This window comes from Nicotiana tabacum, chromosome 19 (assembly GCF_000715075.1).
Source record: "Nicotiana tabacum cultivar K326 chromosome 19, ASM71507v2, whole genome shotgun sequence".
NCBI lineage: Eukaryota > Viridiplantae > Streptophyta > Magnoliopsida > Solanales > Solanaceae > Nicotiana > Nicotiana tabacum.
This window is the reverse complement of record NC_134098.1, coordinates 99,040,873-99,062,492: the sequence shown is the minus strand read 5'-3', so window position 1 is coordinate 99,062,492 and position 21,620 is coordinate 99,040,873. Positions and strand designations below refer to the sequence as shown.

Genomic DNA, 21,620 nt, shown 5'->3' with positions numbered 1-21,620 from the left:
AACTACGTTATGTCTACAGAAGTTCATCAAGGAAGATGTTCCTGATCTGCCAGATAAAACTCCAGAGAATGAACGCTTTATCGTGATTGAAGCGTGGAAGCATTTTGATTTTTTATGCAAGAATTATATTCTTAGCGGACTGGATGATAATCTGTATAATGTATACAGTGGCGTGGAGACGTCAAAAGAATTGTGGAATTAGCTTGAAAAGAAATATAAAACTAAAGATTCCGGGATGAAGAAATTTATTGCCGCAAAATTATTGGACTACAAAATGATAGATAGCAAGTCTGTTATTACCCAAGTCCAGGAATTGCAAGTGATTATTCATGATCTACTTGCTGAAGGTCTTGTCATCAATGAAGCATTCCAAGTAGCAGCAATGATTGAGAAGTTACCTCCGTTGTGGAAGGACTTCAAAAATTATTTGAAACACAAACGAAAGGAAATATCCCTTGAAGATCTCATTGTTCGGTTGAGAATCGAAGAGGACAATAAAGCTGCTGAAAGGAGAGGCCGTGAAAATTCAACAATAATGGGAGCAAATATTGTTGAAGATAACAAAAAGAGGAAGAAGGCTTCTGGTCCGAAATACAACCCAAGCAAGAAGCAGTTCAGCGGAAACTGCTACAACTGTGGGAAAAACGGACACAAATCTACGGAGTGTCGTACTCCGAATAAAGACAAGAAAAGGGGTCAAGCAAACATGGTAGTAAAGCATGATGATGTTGATAACTTGTGTGTCATACTTTCTGAATGTAACTTGGTGGGAAATCCTAAACTGTGGTGGTTTGATTCAGGAGCCACTCGCCATATTTGTGCAGTTAGAGAAGCTTTTGCTACTTATGCTCCTGCTGGACCCGGAGAGACAGTTTATATGGGAAATGCTTCAACAGCAAAAGTTGAAGGATATGGGAAGATATTTCTGAAAATGACTTCTAGCAAGGTCATGACTTTGAACAATGTCCTTCATGTTCCCGAAATGAGAAAGAATTTAGTCTCTACTGGACTTCTTGTTAAGCACGGTTTTAAGTGCGTTTTTGTGTCCGACAAGGTTGTTATAAGTAAGAATAAAATATTTGTAGGAAAAGGTTACCTCACCGAGGGCCTTTTCAATCTGAATGTAATGGTTGTGGAAAACAATAATAATATTTCAGCTTCTTCTTACTTACTTGAGTCAAATGATTTATGGCATGTACGTTTGGGTCATGTCAATTATAAAACCTTGCGAAAAATGATTAACTTGGAAGTACTGCCTAAGTTTGAATGCAAAAAATTAAAATGTCAAACATGTGTGAAATCTAAGTATGTTAAACATCCTTATAAGTCAGTTGAAAGGAATTCAAATCCTTTAGACTTAATTCACACAGATATTTGTGACATGAAGTCAATACCATCTCGCGATGGAAAGAAGTATTTCATAACTTTTATTGACGACGGTACTCGATATTGCTATGTTTACTTACTGAATAGTAAAGATGAAGCAATAGACGCATTCAGGCAATACAAAAATGAAGTTGAAACGCAACTTAACAAGAAAGTAAAAATGATAAGAAGTGATATGGGTGGTGAATATGAATCTCCTTTTGAAGAAATATGTTTAGAATATGGAATTATTCATCAAACAACAGCCCCTTACACGCCCTAATCTAATGGGATTGCTGAAAGAAAGAATCGTACCTTAAAGGAGATGATGAACGCGTTGTTGATAAGTTCTGGGTTGCCACAGAACTTGTGGGGGGAAGCCATTCTTACGGCTAATCGAATATTAAATCGAGTGCCCCATAGCAAAACACAATCCATTCCATATGAAAAATGGAAAGGAAGGAAGCCCAACTTAAATTATTTTAAAGTGTGGGGGTGTTTGGCAAAAGTGCAAGTTCCTAAACCCAAAAGGGTAAAGATAGGACCGAAAACCGTTGATTGTGTTTTCATAGGATATACGACAAATAGTAAAGCATATCGATTTCTGGTTCATAAATCAGAAAATCCCGACATTCATAATAATACGGTTATAGAATCAGATAATGCCAAGTTCTTTGAAAATATATATCCGTATAAAAAGGAATGTGATTCGTTTGGTGAAGGATCTAAACGACCTCGGGAAGAAACAAAAGAAAGTACATGTAATCAGGAGGATCCAAGACGTAGTAAACGTCAAAGAACGTCTACTTCATTTAGACCAGATTTTGTGACTTTCTTATTGGAGAATGAGCCTCAAACATTTAAAGAAGCTATGACTTCTTCGGAATCATTGTTTTGGAAAGAGGCAGTCAATAGTGAAATAGAATCCATATTGAACAACCATACATGGGAATTGGTTGATCTTCCTCCTGGAAATAAACCTTTGGGTTCTAAATGGATTTTTAAGAGAAAAATTAAAGATGATGGCACTATTGATAAATTCAAAGCAAGACTCGTAGTCAAAGGGTATAGACAACGAGAAGGTCTAGACTACTTTGATACATACTCTCTAGTTACAAGAATTACGTCCATACAGATGTTAATAGCATTAGCTGCAGTGTATGGTCTTGAAATTCATCAAATGGATGTTAAGACGGCCTTCTTAAATGGAGAGTTGGAGGAAGAAATTTACATGAAACAACCTGAAGGGTTTGTGGTTTCAAGTAAAGAAAAGAAGGTATGTAGACTTGTTAAGTCTCTTTACGGACTAAAACAAGCACCCAAATAATGGCATGCGAAATTTGACCAAACAATGTTGTCAAATGGTTTTAAGATAAATGAATGTGATAAATGTGTGTACATTAAAAATATTCCAAATCACATAGTCATTGTTTGCCTATATGTGGATGATATGCTGATAATGAGTAATGACATTGCCAACATAAATGCTACTAAGCGTATGCTCAATAGCAAGTTTGATATAAAAGACTTGGGAGTTGCTGATTTAATTCTGAGAATTAAGATCCATAAGACTCCTCAAGGTCTGGCATTGTCACAATCTCATTATATTAAGACAGTACTTGAAAAATTCAAGCACTTGGGCTTTAAAGTTGCAAAGACTCCAATTGACGTGAATCTTGCATTAGCAAAGTATAAAGGCCAAAGCATATCACAATTGGATTATGCTCGTGTGTTGGGATGCTTAATGTATATCATGAATTGTACACGACCAGATATAGCTTGTGCTATAAGTAAACTGAGTCGATATACGAGCAATCCAGGACAATCTCATTGGATGGCAATGAAACGAGTTTTGGGATATTTAGAACATACCCAGAACTTTGAATTGCACTACAGTAATTTCCCTGCGGTGATTGAGGGATACTGTGATACAAATTGGATCACCGGTTCAACTGATTCTAAGTCCACGAGTGGGTATGTATTCACTATTGGTGGAGGAGCGGTATCTTGGAAGTCGTCCAAACAAACATGTATTGCCCGCTCTACAATGGAGGTTGAATTCATAGCCTTAGATAAAGCTGGTGAAGAAGCTGAATGGCTCCGGAATTTCTTGGAAGACATTCCATTTTGGCCTAAACCGTTGGCACCAATATGCATACATTGTGATAGTCAAGCGGCAATTAGAAGGGCTGGGAGCGTTATGTATAACGGTAAATCTCGTCATATACGACGAATACATAAAACCGTTAGGCAATTACTCTCTAGAGAAATTATCACGATTGACTATGTAAAGTCAAGTGATAATGTGTCGGATCCACTTACAAAAGGCCTAACTAGAGAGTTAGTTGAGAAATCATCAAGGGGAATGGAGCTATGGCCGAGAACAAGTCATTGTGGCGGTAACTCTACCTAGAAGACTGGAGATCCCAAGATCTAGGTTCAAGGAGATCAAACAAAGTCATTAATGACGGTTCAACATTGTCAAATAAAATTTTAGTCTGTTCTCGTGATGAGACAATGTTCAGTACCAAGGATAAAGCATTAAGGCTTTTTAATGATTTCTAAATTTGATACGGGGTATATCAAATAGTGTATCTACAGGATGACACGTTTAGGAATCACCTATGTAAGTGTGAAGTGTTAGCCGCTTCAAGGAGAACTTTGTAAGGCCAGTTCTCTACGCACTTATGAAACCAGGCGGTGTTCATGGCTGAAACGAACACAACAATGAGAACCATAGACGGTTAAGGGTTGATTGTGTGACTTATGGTTGTCTAGGTATACACCAAAGATCGACGGTTCAAAGATATCAAATCTACCGATTGATCGAGTATATCCGACATAAGTTTACTACGGAAAGTTCAAAGGAAAATCTACTTATCCAGATGCGATTATTTCTTGCTTGCAAGTCATACAGTTTTTCCATGCATACTTCCGTGATATAGCCATTCCCCATTCATGTGGGGGATTGTTGAGGTTTTGTTTTTAAGATGAAATAGTCTTAAAATGAGGGTGAATGGGAAATGGAGGGAAAATAAAATTTTTGAGTAAAATTTTAAGTTTTCCCCTCTTGACAATGAGACATTGTCCCATATTGGAAGAGGAAAAGATTTTTGGTGGGTATATATATAATTGCTCTTCTTGTAGCTCTTAAAGAGTTAAGAAGAAAGTAAGCCTCGAGCCGTCGTCGTCGCTCGCTCGCTCGGCTCGGTTACGGCTACGGCTTCGGCTTCGGATTTGGATTCGGATTCGGATTTGGATTTGGATTTGGATTTGGATTTGGTCAAATGATCGATTGATTGATTAATTTTTTGGACCAAATTTATTTGTTAATAGTAAATATTAACGTAAGATTATCTGCATTTGTAACAGATATGTTTCAATCTGTGTACTGACCACCAGCTGCGACAACAAGCCGCCTAATGCTCTTCCCACCATGGCCAAGTGCTTGCTCCGCAAACATGCTAATGCATGCTCCACCATGGAGGGTGGACGGTCGTTCTTCTTCAACACTGGCTGCTATATATATGTGCAGCAGCTGTTGAAGAAAGACACACACAAGACACAAAACTGAAATCGCTCAACAGATTTGGCTATACATTGCACTCCTTCCTCTCAGCATTTTCATATAATTTTCTGAGTTTCTACTCCTTTGTTCTGCATTGTTTTAACTTCAAACAAAGCAACTGTAAGTGTGATTTGTTACCGAACTTTGTGTTCGCTGAAACACTGGGGTTTGAAGTGCCGCTACACCAGTGTATGATTCGTTCTATCCTGGAAGGAAATAATCCATAACCTTGGGTACTAGGAGAGGATTAAATTCTTTAAGGAAATACTGTGAATTCAGTGGGCTCGAATTAATTACTGTTTCATTACGATAACTTATATTTTGCAGAATTATTATTTACAAATACAACAATATTGGCGGGACTAACAAGAATAAACAATGAAGGCTCTATCCTTATCTCTCTTAAGTGCGTGAACCTGACTTTGGAGATTTTGCTTTTGGTGTAGGTTCCTGAATGCACAGATGCTGAGTTGTGTGTTTGGGTAGGCATTGAAGTTGTTGAGTAAGCTTTACATTGATGGAAAATCATTTGCTTTAGGATTGTGATGGTGTCGTTTTGGGTGGGTGGAAGAAGAAACTTGTTTTAAGAGGGAAAATTGGTTCGACCGGGTAGTGGGTTATTTGAATGGGTATGGGGTTTTTAATTTGCCTAGTTGGCAGTCAAAGAGAAAGGCCCCGGTGCCACGTTGGATCTCTGTTAGGGTTAGGGACGATTTTGTCTACTTTCTTAACGGTAGGGACGTCTTTGGACGGATAGTAGAACTAGGCACAAACGTGGATAATTTACTAAAGTAGAGGGACAAATCTGCCTTTTTCCCCCTTAGTATAATCATTCCTAATATTCAAAAATAAGGCATTTTTACACCCAAAAAAAGGCAAAACTATTACATATGCACTCATTCTATAATTACAAGCCTGCAAAAGATTAAGAGTAACAAAATATGCACACATTATTGATGATAGCTTCTTCATCAAGCTTGTATTTGACTCCTCAATACTGTGATTTGTAGCGACATAATGTTCTTCTATTCCTCATTCCTTAATGAACAACCAAAAGATTTAAAAATGAAAGAACCTTCGGGAGGGAAAAAAAAGATTTTTTCTATAGAGAGAGCTTCAAACAAAAATAAGAGAATGAAAATGAATGATTATAGATGAAGAGAAGAGAGTTATGTGATTGAGAAGATATTACTTAGTATTTATAGTAACCAAAAGAAAAAAAAACTAACAATACAATTGATAACTTGAGTAATAGGAATGGATAGTAACGTATTTGAGCAATTATTGTAGTATAATTAGCATTATGATATTATTGCTTATGTCACAACTGTAATTTAATTGCAGAAAACATATATTTATTAGAAAAATAAGAGAAAGGGCAAAAAATTGAGAAAAAAGATAAGTATTTTTCTTTGCCAAAGACAGGTGCAGTATTCTTTTTCACTCCTTTATTTATATAGATATATAGATATATGACTCAACATGTATGTGCACATGACATGAATATATATATATATATAGATTAATTTTTTTTTATAAAAAAATGAGATTTTTTGTCCACTTATATAGTTATAAATGTTAACCACAATTTTTTTGTTTTTTTTTTGTTTATGCTATATTTCTTGCTGTGAAGGAGCAGCAGTGACATATATGAGTGATACAAATCACAGATCCACAGGGATTATGATATTGTTTTTTTTTTTTGCTGAAGGGATTATAATATTTATTTAATTAAGTCCTTAAACTAAAGCTTGAGAAATTTCATTGAAAATGCTTCCTAATTAACTGTAGTTAGGTACATCAACTTTTTCTCCACGATTACCATAGAAGCACGACTTGTTATTATTACTATATCGGAATTAATAGAAATGAGCTGTGAATGAGAAATTCTATTTTGCCGTGTAGTCCGTGGTCACCCCAAAAAAATTGTTTCTTTTAGTCCTGACAGCCAAAAATCAAGAAAAACAGTTGAGATTTTTCTTGTTTGATTTAAAACAAAAAAAGTACAAAATAGAAAAGAAATCGCCTCCGCTTCCAACATTCCATGATTACGCTTAATTGTGTTGACTAGACTGAATAGAGACGCCAGGCTGGATAATTAGTGTCATATTGCTTCGGGAATCATACATCATATTCTCTTATGTTAGCATGCGTGCCCAAGCGCACATCTTACTTGTCTTCTAATTCCTTTTTGTTCTAATTTTTGTTTTTATTAAAGTGGACTAAAGTTCTAGTCCAGAAGATGGACCGTTTTTTAAAGTCTTTCCCAGTAATTTTCTCAGTTATGCACTCTTGCAAATGCCTTAATGAATGAAAAGTATGATTGAAGCGGTAGAGCTACACTTGTCCGAGGAGAGTCAATTGACATGTTACATTAATATATTACACTGTGTTGAATCTTTTTTACTTTTTTTTGTACATCTACTTCTTTATATTTCATTAGTAAAAATCTAGATTTGAAAGAACGAATATGATAATTGTTAATCAATTCTTTGAGATGTACGTGCATCTGGAGAGAATCTTGGTAAAAATATCAGTCATTTTTTTGTGATGTATGCACATGATACATAAAGCATGCACCTTGGTTAACAGTCTCATAAATGAAATTATAATCCAACTCTGCCTAATGAAAACTGGATTATTGGCAAGATGTACGGCACCAAAATTGTCGCACTCCACATTCATTGAATGTGATTGAAATAAAAACACCAAAATCTAGTAAACAAAACTGCGACCAAACTTCAACTAGCAGTTGCTAGGCTGATGAAATCGATGAAGCTTCTGTGCTTGATCTTGCCACTATAAACTGTTTGTTGGTTGCCCAAGCAACCGTATTTTAGATAGTATTACAACTGAAGATAAGTACAAATGTAAAAGTAACATATATATATTTCATTCAATGAAAAAATCAGAATCCTTTCTTGGCAATCAAATTCATCTAAAACCTATCTATATATACAATTCAATTCATCAATTAAAAGAAATTCTCCAAATTAAACCTAATAACTAGGGTAAAAGGGAATACCGGTTACAACTTCACAAGAACCTTTGCTTCTCACAGCCACCGGAGCTGCCGTCCACTGCTGGGAATAAGCAGAGGCGCAACCGGTAGTGTGGGGCGGTGCATTCTTCACCTTGACGGAGAAATTGATAATCCCATTCTTCTCACCCTTTTCATCCCTAAGCCTATAACTCAAGAAGTGCAGATAATCTTCTGGCAAGAATCCACCAATGAAATCCGACGTCAGAACTCTTGCAATCCCAATGGTTTTGATCCCGTAAGAAGTCTTGCATTGAACCTCCACCGTCAGATTTATTGCATGCATGGGCAAATCAACGATCAGTTTTTCGTTCCATACAGGGTAACTTCCGCCGTCTTTATCCATTTTAGTTGTTTTGTTGCATGAATCTGTTGTTCTGATATTTACGAAAGCGTTCTTCTTCACCCATTGCTTCCTGCTTTCTCGGAGATTCTCCCCAGATATCACTGTGATTTCTAACACTCGCGACGCTAAATAGGACGATGGCTTCATCGTAATCAAGAAAATCAGAATACTATTTGAAACTTATGTAAAAGATGGAAGAAAAAATGGTAGAGATGGTGGTGTATATATAGAGAAGTTAGAGGAAGGGAGGGGAGAAAGGAGACAGAAAGAGGAATGCTGCTTCCGTAATATTTGACATGGTAAAACTGACTATTTCTCCTAATTTTGGTCAATAACAAATTGCTTGCCAATATCCGAAGGAGAAAAATAGTTTAAAAGGGCGGCAAGAAAATCAATTTAAAAGGTTAATCACAGGACTAACATTGACGTTTACGTTTTTATGCATTGACAAACATTACTTGGACTAACATGTTATAAAGGGTTTAAGCTACATAGATTGTTAGCTATTTTTACACTATATCAACTATCAAGGCATACAACTTAATTTCAACTTTTTATAATGAACATCAATTATATTGGTAACATGTAAAAATTGTTACTAATCTATTATTACATGTTAAATTATATTTATTATGTGAAAACATATGTCACTGTCAGTACTCAGTATATATGTATATAATTTAGAGAGATTTGCACAAATATAAAGTCCATAGCTTCACGCCGAAAATTCCATTCTAGAGTAAAAGCGCTAGCGCTTCCTATTAATAGCGACTTCATTCTAATAGCTCGACACCTTTTATTTGATTAAGGAGAAAGGGATAATTACCAACCCACCGTAACTTTTGGTGCTAAAATAAATGTTTGTTGGAAAGGTTACGGTGTAATGCTTATCTGTAGACTAGCAAGATATCATATAAAATGTTATAGATGGACATTTAAACAGATAGAGTTTTAAGTGTTATTACTGATGATGTGAATAACGTTTTACTGTTAAGTTTATAAATATTCAACTACAAACAAAATAAAAATTACATAACGTGGATTGCTTGTCTACAAATAAGATATATATAAGTAACATGTTGTAATTGGTTAAACTATATATATTGATCATTAGGTTGGGGGTAATTTTTTTTGAGTCACTCAATTAAGTGTTAGTAATGTCACGATCCGAAATTTCCCACAGACGGGATTGTGATGGCGCCTAACATTTCACTTGCTAGGCAAGCCAACGTTAGAGAATCATTAAACTAATTTCTTATTAATTTCCATTCAGGAATTAATAATAATTAACTAAGTTAAAATATAATAAGTGCGGAATATCATAAAATTGTATTAATTACTATCACCCGGATCTGGAGTCACAATTCACGAGCATTATAGAATTTGCTACAAGTAATAGTCTGAAAGAAATACAACTGTCTGAATGAAAGAAACAGTAGAACAGAAAATATAGACGGGGACTTCAAGGTCTTTGAACGCCGACAGATCTACCTTGAGTCTCCGGACAGCGGACCAATAGCAAAATTTCGATCAACCCGAGCCGGTATCAAAATCTGCACAGAAAGTGCATAGTGCAGTATCAGTACAACCGACTCTATGTACTGGTAAGTGTCGAGCCTAACCTCGACGAAGTAGTGACGAGGCTAAGGCAAGGTACCTACAAATCAACCTGTACAATTTAACAGTGTATGTACAAATAACAAAAATGAAGAACTAAACAGAAAATGTCGGGAGGGGAATATACTGAGGAAAATACAAGATAAAGAACTACAACAGAACGATCACCGGAGTAGTCAATATACCATGAATCAACAGGAATAGTGAATACAGTAAGGAAAAATGCACGGCATCACCCTTCGTGCTTTTACTCTCAATCTCACCATAAAATTAATAGAAAACGGCACGGCATCACCCTTCGTGCATTAACTCACATATCATGGCACGACATCACCCTTCGTGCATTAACACTCACAATATAGCACGACATCACCATTAACACTCACAATATGGCATGGCATCACCCTTCGTGCATTAACACTCTCCCTTACCATAATTCAATGCATAAATAATAATAGGGAGATAGAATAACAAGTACAAACCTTACTTTAATATTTGGTTCCATAACATCAATCTCAACTTTGAAATAAAAACTCAATTATCACTAGAAAATCCTTAAACGTGATAAGAACGATAAATTGAACAACATTAGTATAACACATTGCAATTAGGCATAGGAATGAGACAATATAGGAAAAATAGAGAAACATAGAAACACAGGTAAATTGGCAGCGCATAAGTACTCGTTACCTCACATATACGCCGCTCACATGAATTTCACTTAGCAAGTAATCCAAGGTTCCTAATTCCCTCAAGTCAGTGTTATAAGGGTTAGACACAACACTTATAACACATTGCAATTAGGCATAGGAATGAGACAATATAGGAAAAATAGAGAAACATAGAAAACAGGTAAATTGGCAGCGCATAAGTACTCATCACCTCACATATACGCCGCTCACATGAATTTCACTTAGCAAGTAATCCAAGGTTCCTAATTCCCTCAAGTCAGGGTTAGACACAACACTTACCTCGCTCCGAAGGCCACTTGATTCTCAATCATAGCTTTTCCTCTGGAATTTACCTCCAAACCACTCGTATCTATTTAAAAATGACTCAATAATATCAAATACTGCTAAAGGAATCAATTATATTGCATAAATTAAATTCCCCAAATTTTCCTCCAAAAAATCAAAAAATCGACCCCGGGCTCGCTTGATAAAAACCCGAGGTTCGGACCAAAATTCATTTACCCATTCACCCCCGAGCTCGAATATATAATTAGTTTTGGAATCCGACCTCAAATTGAGGTATAAATCCCCAAATTTTTGAAATTTCTAGTTTCTACCACAACCCCTAATTCTACGATGAAAACTCTAGATTTTAGGTTGATAATTCAAGAAATGTAATGGGTAATTGAAAGAAAATGGTTTAGAATCACTTACCAATACTTTGGGGAAGAAAAGGACTCTTGAAAATCGCCTCTACTCGTTTGGTTCTTGAAAAATATTGAAGAAATGGCTTAAACCCGTGTTTGATTCTGTTTTATGCACTGGGCAACAGTGTGCATCGCGTTCGCGAAGGGTACTGGCTGCCAAGCCTTCGCGTTCACGAGATCCTGCTCGCGTTCGCGATGGCTACTCTCCATGGTCTTCACGTTCGCGAGGCATTGCTCGCGTTCGCGATGAAGGAACGACCAACCCTCCCCCAGGTGTGCCTAACACTACGCGTTCGCGAGGAGCTTGTCGCGTTCGCGAAGGGTAACGCCCCCATCGCTTCGCGTTCGCGACGAAGCCTTCGCGTTTGCGAAGAAGAAAACTTTAGCTGCCCAGTTTACTCTTCGTGTTCGCGAGAGTACCTTCGCGAACACGAAGAAGGACATGCTGTAGCAAAATACTAGATTTTCAAAGTCCAAAGCATCTGGTGGCCTATCCGAAACTCACCCGAGCCCTCGGGGCTCCAAACCAAACATGCACACAAGTCTAAAAATATCATACGAACTTGCTCGCGCGATCAAATTGCCAAAATAACACCTAGAACTCTAAATTTAGCACCAAATCAAATGAAATTCTCAAGAACACTTTAAATTAAAGTTCATATCTTTTCAACTGGACGCCCGAATCATGTCAAATCAACTCCGTTTCACCAAAAATTACAGACAAGTCTTAAATATCATAATGAACTTGTATCGGGCTTCGGAACCAGAATACGGACCCGGCACTAACAATGCCAAATATCAATCAATTCTTAAAAATAATTAATTTTCAAACTTTTAAATTTTCATAAAAAATTCATAACTTGAGTTAGGGACCTCCGAATTCGATTCCGGGCATACGCCCAGGTCCCATAATTCAATGCGGACCCACCAGAACTGTCAAAACACAGATTCAAGCCCGTTTACCAATAATGTTGACCGAAGTCAACTAAAATCAACTTTTAAGGCATAAATTCTTATTTTCATTAGTTTTCAACATAAAAACTTTCCGAAAACATGCCCGGACTGCGCACGTAAATCGAAGAGAATAAAAATAAAATTTTTAAGGTTTAAGAGCACATATTCGAGTTCTAAAACATAAGATGACCTTTTGGGTCATCACAAGTAACAAAGTGATTAACCTTGCGACGTGGATAAGGGAATGGCTAACAACTCTGTCGAAGAAGGATTAGTCGAAGTTCTTTATCTGTTTTTCATTTTGCCATGTTTCCAGCTTTAATTTTTCAATAAAGTAATACATATATATATATATATATATATATATATATATATATATATATATATATATATATATATATATATATATATAGAGAGAGAGAGAGAGAGAGAGAGAGAGAGAGAGAGAGAGAGAACCATCAGTCCACTGCTATAGTTATAATCAAATGCTAATCAGAAAAGACTTTTCTTTCTTGATTACTTTTATATTTCTTCTTGTGAAATAACAACAATGATATAATCAGTTTATACAAATCACAAGTCCACTGAGATTATGATATTTATTTCATTCAAGTCCTTCAGCTAAAGCTTGAGAAATTTCTATGAAAATGCTTCCTAACCCATAATTAGCAATTAGGTAATAACTTTTACCACGGTTACCCTAGAAACGCGATTTACTATATATAGTTATGACATAAAAAAATTTCTGGCCAAATTTAAACCGTTTGCCAGAGTAAATATATTTCAAAGTATTTGACATTTAAAAATAATTCATAAGAAGTCATTTATCATATTTTTTAAAGTTCCAAATCTACCTTATTGTTCTGATTAATGGAGTGTTGACTAAGTGAGATGTTTAAGGATTAATGAAAACGAATTTAGGCCAAAATTCTTATAATTAAAGATATCAAATGTATGACAGGCAGTATCTTAAATCACAAATTATACGGATTAAAAACAGTACTATAAAAGTATATAAAAACTTTAAATAGATTTCTGTATTTTGCCGTGTAGTCCGTGGCCACCACAATGTTCTTCTATAGGCTTGACAGTTACATATCAAGAAAAATTCTGCACGATTTGTCGGAAACAACTCTATATGATTGGAAAATTTTATTAAAAAAACAAAAAAGGAGAAAAATTGCCTCACTTCCAACATACCACGGTGCACCAGCCCATATATTAATGGTTGACTAGACTGAAGAGAGACGCCAGCCCTTGTGGTTCCCAAATTATACTTTAATTGTAGGGTCTGGTGTTTAACTATGAAATTATTGAGGAAGGAAAACCCAACATTTAAAATTAAAATAGACGCAAAGTACTATTTAATAATTTTCTTTTATTACAAACCAGAATATAGAATCAGAAGCTATAGGCACAAGAACATTCAGGCACCCATATAGACAGTAAACTTTATAAATTTAGATTATGCAAATGCTTAAGGTGACATATTATGCAACACTTACAAATCCCATAATAATTCTTCACAAAACTTATTAGTTTAAATTCCTTTCCAGGAAGTATTTGTGAAAAGATATTCCAAAAAGATTTCCATAAAGAGATTTGAGTGTGTGTTGACGAGGATCTACCGAAAACAGCCGCGCTGCCTTCTAACAGCTTGTTTGGAGGGTTGTTATCTATTGTATTGTATAATATTGTTACTTTAAATACGATGTTTGTTTTGATTGTTACTTAAATTTTATTGTATTGTATCGTTAAATCCGTCGTTACGTAACGACGAAATGTGCCACTTTATGTAACGACTGATTTGGTGTGGTCGCGTCGTTACCTTGTCTTTTTCTCTCAATCTCACCCTTCATTATTATTAAATAATTTTATTTTATCATTTACCCTACCTTTTTATATACCGTATCATAATTTATTTTTAATAATATTGCAAGTTTATTATTCATATTGCTGGTGTGTGATATCATAAAACGACGACAAACGACACAATCTATCCAAATATTGTATTCATCAAACGATACCGTATAATACAATACAATACGATACGATATATTATGAAACGATATGTAACAACCCTCCAAACAAGCTGTAAAGGAAGGGGTAAAGTCTGTGTATACTCTACCCTCCCCAAACAGCATTTGTGGAACTACAATGGTATGTTGTTGTTGTTGATTTGAGTGTGTGTTCCAAAGGAAGTTTCTTCCTCGACTCACAGAATATTATACAATTTTTTTTAAAACTACATTTATCCAAACATGTTATATATAGATAAAAAGAGATAGACTCATAAATTTAGAATTGATGGTTAATCGTTAGCATTAAATTCATTGTATTTCGAAATTATGAACTCGATTGATCCCCTAAGCTACAAGCCCCACAAAAACCTTTCAATTTTCAAATTATAATTTTTAAATTAATCCTCTCAAAATTAGCCAAGGACTCCTAAATTAATTCTTTAGGATGACGCTTTCTTTTTATATGGTCCTAGTCATTAGGATAGTGTCATATTGGTTCCAAAATCTTACATCATATTCTTGCGTTAGCATATGCTCCAACCGAATCTATGCATCTTACTTCTAATTCCTCTTGTTCTTAGTTTTGTCTCTATTAATTTTATGCGACTTTGTCAAAATGAACAAATCTTCAGTCAAGATCAGACTATCTTTTTTTTTTTGAGTAGTCAACTCTGCAAGTCTTAGAAATGCCTTACAAATCCAGTTTTGGTTTCTACCTGTTAACATATTATTCGTTATTATCAATAACTTTATTACAATATTCCCTTCACTCAAATTTTTGTGATGCATTTTAAGTGGATATGATAATTAAGAAAGATTTTTTTTTTTGAAACTTATGGTTTAAAATAATTTTAAAATATCTGTGCAGTTATAAATCATCTCATTAAAAGTAAAACAAAATTTTTAAAGTTAAATTATTTTTAAATATAGAAAAATATCTTTTTTTTAGGGACAAAAAAAAGGAATCACATAATTTTCATTATAGTTTATCAAAATTAGTTAAACTTTAAATAGTGTTTAAATACCTTGTAAATTTTGAAAGAATAGGGGTGCAACAAATGGCTCCTTGGTGTCATTTCTACAAGATTAACCCAATTATGAATACTGAAAAAAAGAAAAAAGAGAAGAAGAATAGATTGGAAAACAATAAACGACGTCGTGCGGAGCAGCATTATCTTCTCCATTGCTGCTGCTTCTGAGCTAAAACAAAATGGCTTCTCTACTATCTTCTCGTCTCCCACATCAACGTCCCTCTAATAAACCGGTGCTTCCACCATCAAGCTCCGGTTCAATTCTCCTCCACAACTTCACATATAAAACCCGGTTCGACCAATCCCGGTTCAAATGCTCAGCTGGTGGAACTGGGTTCTTCACTAAGTTGGGTCGTTTGCTCAAAGAGAAAGCAAAGAGCGACGTGGAGAAACTGTTCTCAGGATTCTCAAAAACGAGAGACAATTTAGCAGTTATAGATGAACTCCTCCTTTACTGGAACCTTTCTGACACTGACCGTGTTCTTGATGAACTTGAAGAGGTGAATTTTTGTAAAATTAAAGTCTCACATCTTAGCCACTACAGAAAGTGTTTTATTTTATACAAGATGATATTTGATTGGATACGGGTTTAAAATATTAAATTAAACTGGTTTGACTAACTACGAGTTTAAAATGTTAAAACTAAACTTTATTGCTGCAGAAGAATTTTTTTAGAGTCTTGTTTGAAATGGGAATTTAATAATGTTTTTGATACTTAGCGCAGCGTAGCCTTAGTTTATTGCTGCCTTTAACTGACTATAAATGCTGCAGAAGGTGGGAATGTTGCAATTATGTGTAGATTGAATTACAATTGCATGTATTCTACCTCTTTATATATGAATTTCATTGGGAAGAAACTAATCTCAAAAGAATGTTGCTGATCCTTATTCTGAGATTAATGCCACTATTTGGTGTATCACATTACGAAATATACTTATGTCCAAATACTAATCTGTGCAATTATTTAAGGTAAGTGGATCATTATTCCGGCACATCAACTATTGAGGTTTGAGACAATCTTTAACTGTGGTTTCAGGTTCTGTTGGTGTCTGATTTTGGCCCGAAGATTACCATAAAGATTGTGGAGAGCTTGCGAGAGGATATATATGGGGGGAAAATCAAATCAGGAAGTGAGATAAAAGTAATTATGCTGATATTTTCATTTTTGTTGTAACACACTGATATATGTATAATACCATAAAGATTAATGACCAGTGGCGGAGCCACTTTATAGGAAGGGCTTTGCGGGAAAAATAAACTGTGTAGCTAGGTAAAAAAATAAATTATATGTATATATACTATGTATTGACTCCCCTTAATTTCCTGGTATGTTTACTTTTATATATTTTGACACCCCTTAACGAAAATTCTGGCTTCGCCACTGTTAATAACAACTAATTCTATACAAAAAATAAGCAGTTTTACACATTTATTTTAATGCTAGTTTGTTAACTTACCATTTTTCTTGGCTTATCGACGCATTGACATTGTGGATTGCAATTGTATCGGTATGAAGAGTGCTCTTAAGAAGAGTATCTTGGATCTATTGACTAGCAAGGCACCTAAAACAGAACTCCGTCTGGGCTTCAGGTTTCAACTGCTTTATAGAATACAGATTTTAATTTTACATTTATTTTATGCTTGTTTTTTAGTAGACTGAACTTAGATTTAGAACTTGCTTTTCTGTACTAGGAAACCAGCTGTGATCATGATTGTGGGCGTCAATGGAGGTGGAAAGACAACATCTCTTGGTAAGGGAAGTAATTTTTGTATAATCATGGTTTGTTGGTTGGAAAAGTAGACAAGCTGTTGTATGTTTGTGGCAGCAGTGTAATTTCTCCAAGATCCATTTTTGTCAAATAGTTTGAGACTTCTTGTAAATTTTTTTTCCATAATCCTCTAGAAAACATTTATAGTGATAACGCTTGTAAAAGGATCAAAGATTTCTGCTATGTCCATCACCAATTCAAGAATTGAAACAGTGGCAGTAACTTGTGAGCTTTTCTCTTGTTCTCCTAATGCAGGAAAGCTGGCGAATAGATTGAAGAAAGAAGGGGCTAAGGTGAGGCAAGCTGTTATCTCGTTTCTGTCTGCTGTGCTGCGGATCTATTAGTGCTAGCCATTTTCCCATATCACTAGAATTGACCAATACTGCATAGTTAACACAAATTTGCAGTTAAATTTCTCCACTGAGCATTAGTTTTATGCTTGAAACAATAATAACCAATATTCTTGTTGGTCAAGGTTTTGCATTGCATTTTAAGTATATCTTTGTGGCAAGCTTAAACTCTAGAGATTGTTGAAAGCTTTTATGTTGGTCTATCGGAAACAGTCTCTCACTTTCTCTACCTTCACAAGGTAGAGGTAAGGTTGCGTACGCACTACCCTCCCCAGACCCCACTTGTGGGATTGGGTTTGTTATTGTTGTTGAGTTGGTTTGGGCAACCAACTTTATTATTTCAGTGGAGTAGTTGTGGAGACCTTGGTTAAGACGGAAAGAAGGCATACATTCCTATGACTCCCTTCAAACCTTGTGCAGACCTTCATCACATTACAAATAAATATATCTTGGGATAAGCTTTCAGCTATTTAACTTTGACCACTTAAAACATTTCATGATCCTTCCCCTCTGCCTTGAAGACAGCGTTGGAATTAGTTTTCTTATGATCCATTCATCTTTATGTTTTCTTATTGTGTAAGCCTCATTATTTTACCCTCCTTTGATATTTAGTCACAAAGGAAATTCGTATTTGTTATGCACTCCTAGTAACTCACTCAAACATTCTTCTCTTTGTCAAGTAATTTGAATTAGATGCATTATCTTTCTTCTTCTACTCATGATAGGATAGCTCCTGCATCTCACACTTTCTTTCTGTGAACTTTGTAGATACTATTAGCAGCTGGTGATACATTTAGAGCAGCTGCTAGTGATCAGTTAGAAATTTGGGCTGAAAGGACTGGTTGTGAGATTGTTGTTGCTGAAAAAAAGAAAGCTAAGGCATCATCAGGTACTAAACTACAATGTTTAATCCGCAAGTGTTTGCAATGCTAGATATAACCAAAATACAAATGACAATGTAAACTTTAAAATATTCTCACTAAATGATCTTGAAGTTCTTCCTGAGTAGTTCTTTCACAGGCTGTTAAAAGAGGAAAGGAAGAGGGTTTCGATATTGTTTTATGCGACACATCTGGCCGTAAGTTTTGTGAACATGAAAACAGCTTTCTTATTCACACTTGGAGAGTATCTCTGAGTAACGAAGATTAAACTTTGCACCAGGTCTGCACACCAACTATAGCTTGATGGAGGAATTGGTGGCATGCAAGAAAGTTGTCAGTAAAATTGTTACTGGTGCACCTAATGTATGTTACACTACACTTGAATTTTTCAGCTTCGCTTTTCTTAATTATACTGTCAAGCTTCCATTATGACTTGTCCCATCTTTTGGAAAACTTGTGTTTAAGCGTACAATAGAGTCCCTATTACCTCTTCAGTAAATAGACTTTGAACTGATGTAACCAATTGTATATGCATATTTGAAAAAACATATAGCATGTAATGAAGTACCAGTGGGGGTTTTGGTCTATATTGTCCTAGTCCTTCAATTATTTGAACAAATTTCTTACTATGCAGCTCCTTATTCAACCATTTTAAGTATAAAAACATTCGGAAATGCTTTCAAGAACTTTTTGCTAATTATTTTGAATAATTTATTCCTAAATAGTTGTCCATGTGCAATGCACTTCCATGCAAACTAGTGTCTGCAGAAAAGGGTTCAAGTGTTGAGACTATCCGCATTCGCACCTTGACATTGTTTTGTTTCTACATAATATAGTTCATCTCATTAAAATGACATTTGTCCCTTAATAGTGATATCTATAGATAATATTCGTTGTTTCATTTTGCTATGTATTTGTCTGTCTTCTCTGTTTCCTTTAGGGTGTTGCATGAGGGAACCTTTAAATGTGTCTCACATTGGAGATCACGAAAGGTGTCTTGAGTGGAGCAGGTCTGTAAGCCTAATATTGGCGTAATTCGCATAATTTTATGCAGAGGAGCAGTAGAGAACATAAGATTAGCATCTTGCTACTCTTTCTTCTGAATATTCAACATTCACAAATAAGATTTTATTTGGCAGATTCTACTTAGTACTTTATTCCCAGTTATCTTAAGTTCTATTAGTTATTGTTATTAATTTATAAGTTCTCTTTAGAAGATCCCATGTATCTATATCCAGTCTCAGTCTATTTACCGTGCTAATATTCTTTCTAGACCTACTATATAACTTCAAGAAACTTATCGCAATTTTGCAGGAAATCTTGCTTGTTCTGGATGGAACTACTGGTTTAAATATGCTTCCTCAAGCGAGAGAGTTTAATGACGTAATGACACTTGTCAGCTTGTTGTTTTGAACCTTTATAAGTTACCTTAGTTCAAGGTTCTTTATGAAATTGCCTTCTTCTCTAGGTTGTTGGAGTCACTGGCCTAATATTGACTAAACTTGATGGTTCTGCTCGAGGTGGCTGTGTGGTATAATTTGAATTCTCCAAACTTGGCTCGTTTTACTTTTTATGATTTTGTTGTTGTTGTTGTGGTTAATTTTTCTCTCCAAATATCTGACAAATTGCAGTTAGTTAAACGATCTCATTCTTTTATGTTTGCAGGTCAGTGTGGTTGATGAGCTTGGTATTCCTGTAAAGTTTGTAGGTGTTGGGGAAGGTGTAGATGACCTCCAACCGTTCAATGCTGAGGAATTTGTTAATGCTATCTTCCCATGAGGCATGATCCAGTGACAGTTTCTCCCAGATTCTAAGAAGTACGTGACTCTTTTTAATTTTACGGCATATGATGGTGGTTAAGCTGTTATGGTCTTTCAACCCGTATTTAGTTCGAGTCTCTTAGGTGATACAAGATTTAAATCACAAAAGTAATCAATATTCTTGGAATCTCAACCTGATAGTGAAGCTAGGAACTAGTATGGCTATAGGGAAAATCAGAACACGTTTCTTGTGGTAACGTTGTTCGTCGTTCTTGATGTCACAATATAATGAAGATCAGTTTATAAGATTCTGGAAACATTCATTTATTATTTGTGCAAGTTCAAATTAGCTTATCAAGCATGAGAGCCTAAACAGTCCTAGTAGGTCAAGTATGGAATTTAAATTTACTTGAGTTAGAGATATTCTCACTTCAGTTTAGCTGTTTAGGTTAAAATCAGGAGCATCCAAGGGTGTGGCTTATTGGTCGATAGGAGATTAGGGTTCAATGTGATCTTTTATCTATCAAATTTTGGTGATTAGAGTTAACCTGGTACCTATAGAATCAAGGTGGGGTTAATCTGAAAATTTTCCCTATGGTAAGATCAAAATTAGTCACTATAATTAGGGGTCATCTAACTAGGTTCAACTTGTATTTTGTTTGATCCTCGAGGGAGGTGGCCCAGAATGAATGAATTTTGCCAGATCCTACTTAACCAAGGTAAGACTTCATGTTGGGCTATGTTAGATTTTGGAAAATTAGATTGAATTTGGACCAATCAACTCTCTGTATGGTTATCACTAAGAAGTAGTTCTGTTGCTGTAAATAGTCTTATTGTAGAAACTCTGCACTATAAATACAACGTTTGGTTTCTGTTATAAATTCTGCTTTACTAATTCGACATTTGGTTTCCAATGTAAAATTTCATATATCTAACACTTCAAACTATAGGTACAAAGGTGAACTCCAGATAGCGGATCTGTAGGTACCAGGTAAACTCCACATATCAGGGGTGAAGAGACGCATATAAATATTTTGGAGTGTGAGGAGTAATGAAACATTTGGGATTTGGTCTTTGACAAAATGATTGCGGCATGGCTTGAGTCTGTGTTCATCAGAAGAGACATTTACTGCTATCAGGTATCCTATGTAAAGGATGCCATTAGTTGCATCACTCGTTTTGAATCCAAGTAACTTTATGTCATCTCCTTGTCATTATTGCAGTACAAATAGTGGTACAGCAGTTGGACACAACTAATACAGGATTGATGTACACGAATTTGCACTTCATTCTCTTTCAATAAATCAGAGGTTCAATTGTGTATTTCATCAAGCAAAATTTAGTTACAAGGACTGAAACGAAACACAAACAAACCTAATAATGAGGGAATTTGAGATAATTCGAGATGTAAATTGTTGCTTTGGTGATACAGATAAGAGTCTCATAGCCTGTTTGGCCTAGCTTCTCCAAACCAAAAGCATTTTTTTTTTTCAAAGTTAAGTGTTTGGCCAAGCTTTTAGAGGAAAAAAAAAGTTCTTTT

General features: G+C 35.3%; 2 protein-coding genes across 5 annotated transcripts; one reads left to right on the top strand and one right to left on the bottom strand.

Annotated features, from left to right (window-relative positions):
• Nucleotides 1–7,932: 7,932 nt before the first annotated feature.
• LOC107804043 (BON1-associated protein 2-like) lies at nucleotides 7,933–8,466 on the bottom strand. The gene has a single exon (XM_016627855.1). It carries the CDS (start codon nucleotides 8,464–8,466, stop codon nucleotides 7,933–7,935), a length of 534 nt encoding a protein of 177 aa, XP_016483341.1.
• Nucleotides 8,467–15,387: 6,921 nt separating this feature from the next.
• Nucleotides 15,388–21,403, top strand: LOC107804044 (cell division protein FtsY homolog, chloroplastic). 4 transcript variants are annotated; one of them, XR_012702871.1, is made up of 13 exons: nucleotides 15,388–15,820; nucleotides 16,357–16,461; nucleotides 16,837–16,910; nucleotides 17,013–17,071; nucleotides 17,345–17,382; nucleotides 18,208–18,328; nucleotides 18,449–18,517; nucleotides 18,601–18,683; nucleotides 19,635–19,703; nucleotides 19,789–19,851; nucleotides 19,986–20,137; nucleotides 21,039–21,219; nucleotides 21,304–21,403. XR_012702871.1 is itself a non-coding variant. In XM_075238248.1 (12 exons), exons 1-11 carry the CDS (start codon nucleotides 15,500–15,502, stop codon nucleotides 20,097–20,099), a joined length of 1,116 nt encoding a protein of 371 aa, XP_075094349.1. In that variant the 5' UTR covers nucleotides 15,388–15,499; the 3' UTR covers nucleotides 20,100–20,137; nucleotides 21,065–21,403. The 4 variants fall into 4 exon arrangements, 3 of the variants coding, with proteins under 3 accessions (XP_075094349.1, XP_016483343.1, XP_016483342.1); XM_075238248.1 differs by having other exon boundaries at nucleotides 21,065–21,403; XM_016627857.2 differs by having other exon boundaries at nucleotides 21,039–21,403.
• The last annotated feature ends 217 nt before the right edge of the window (nucleotides 21,404–21,620 follow it).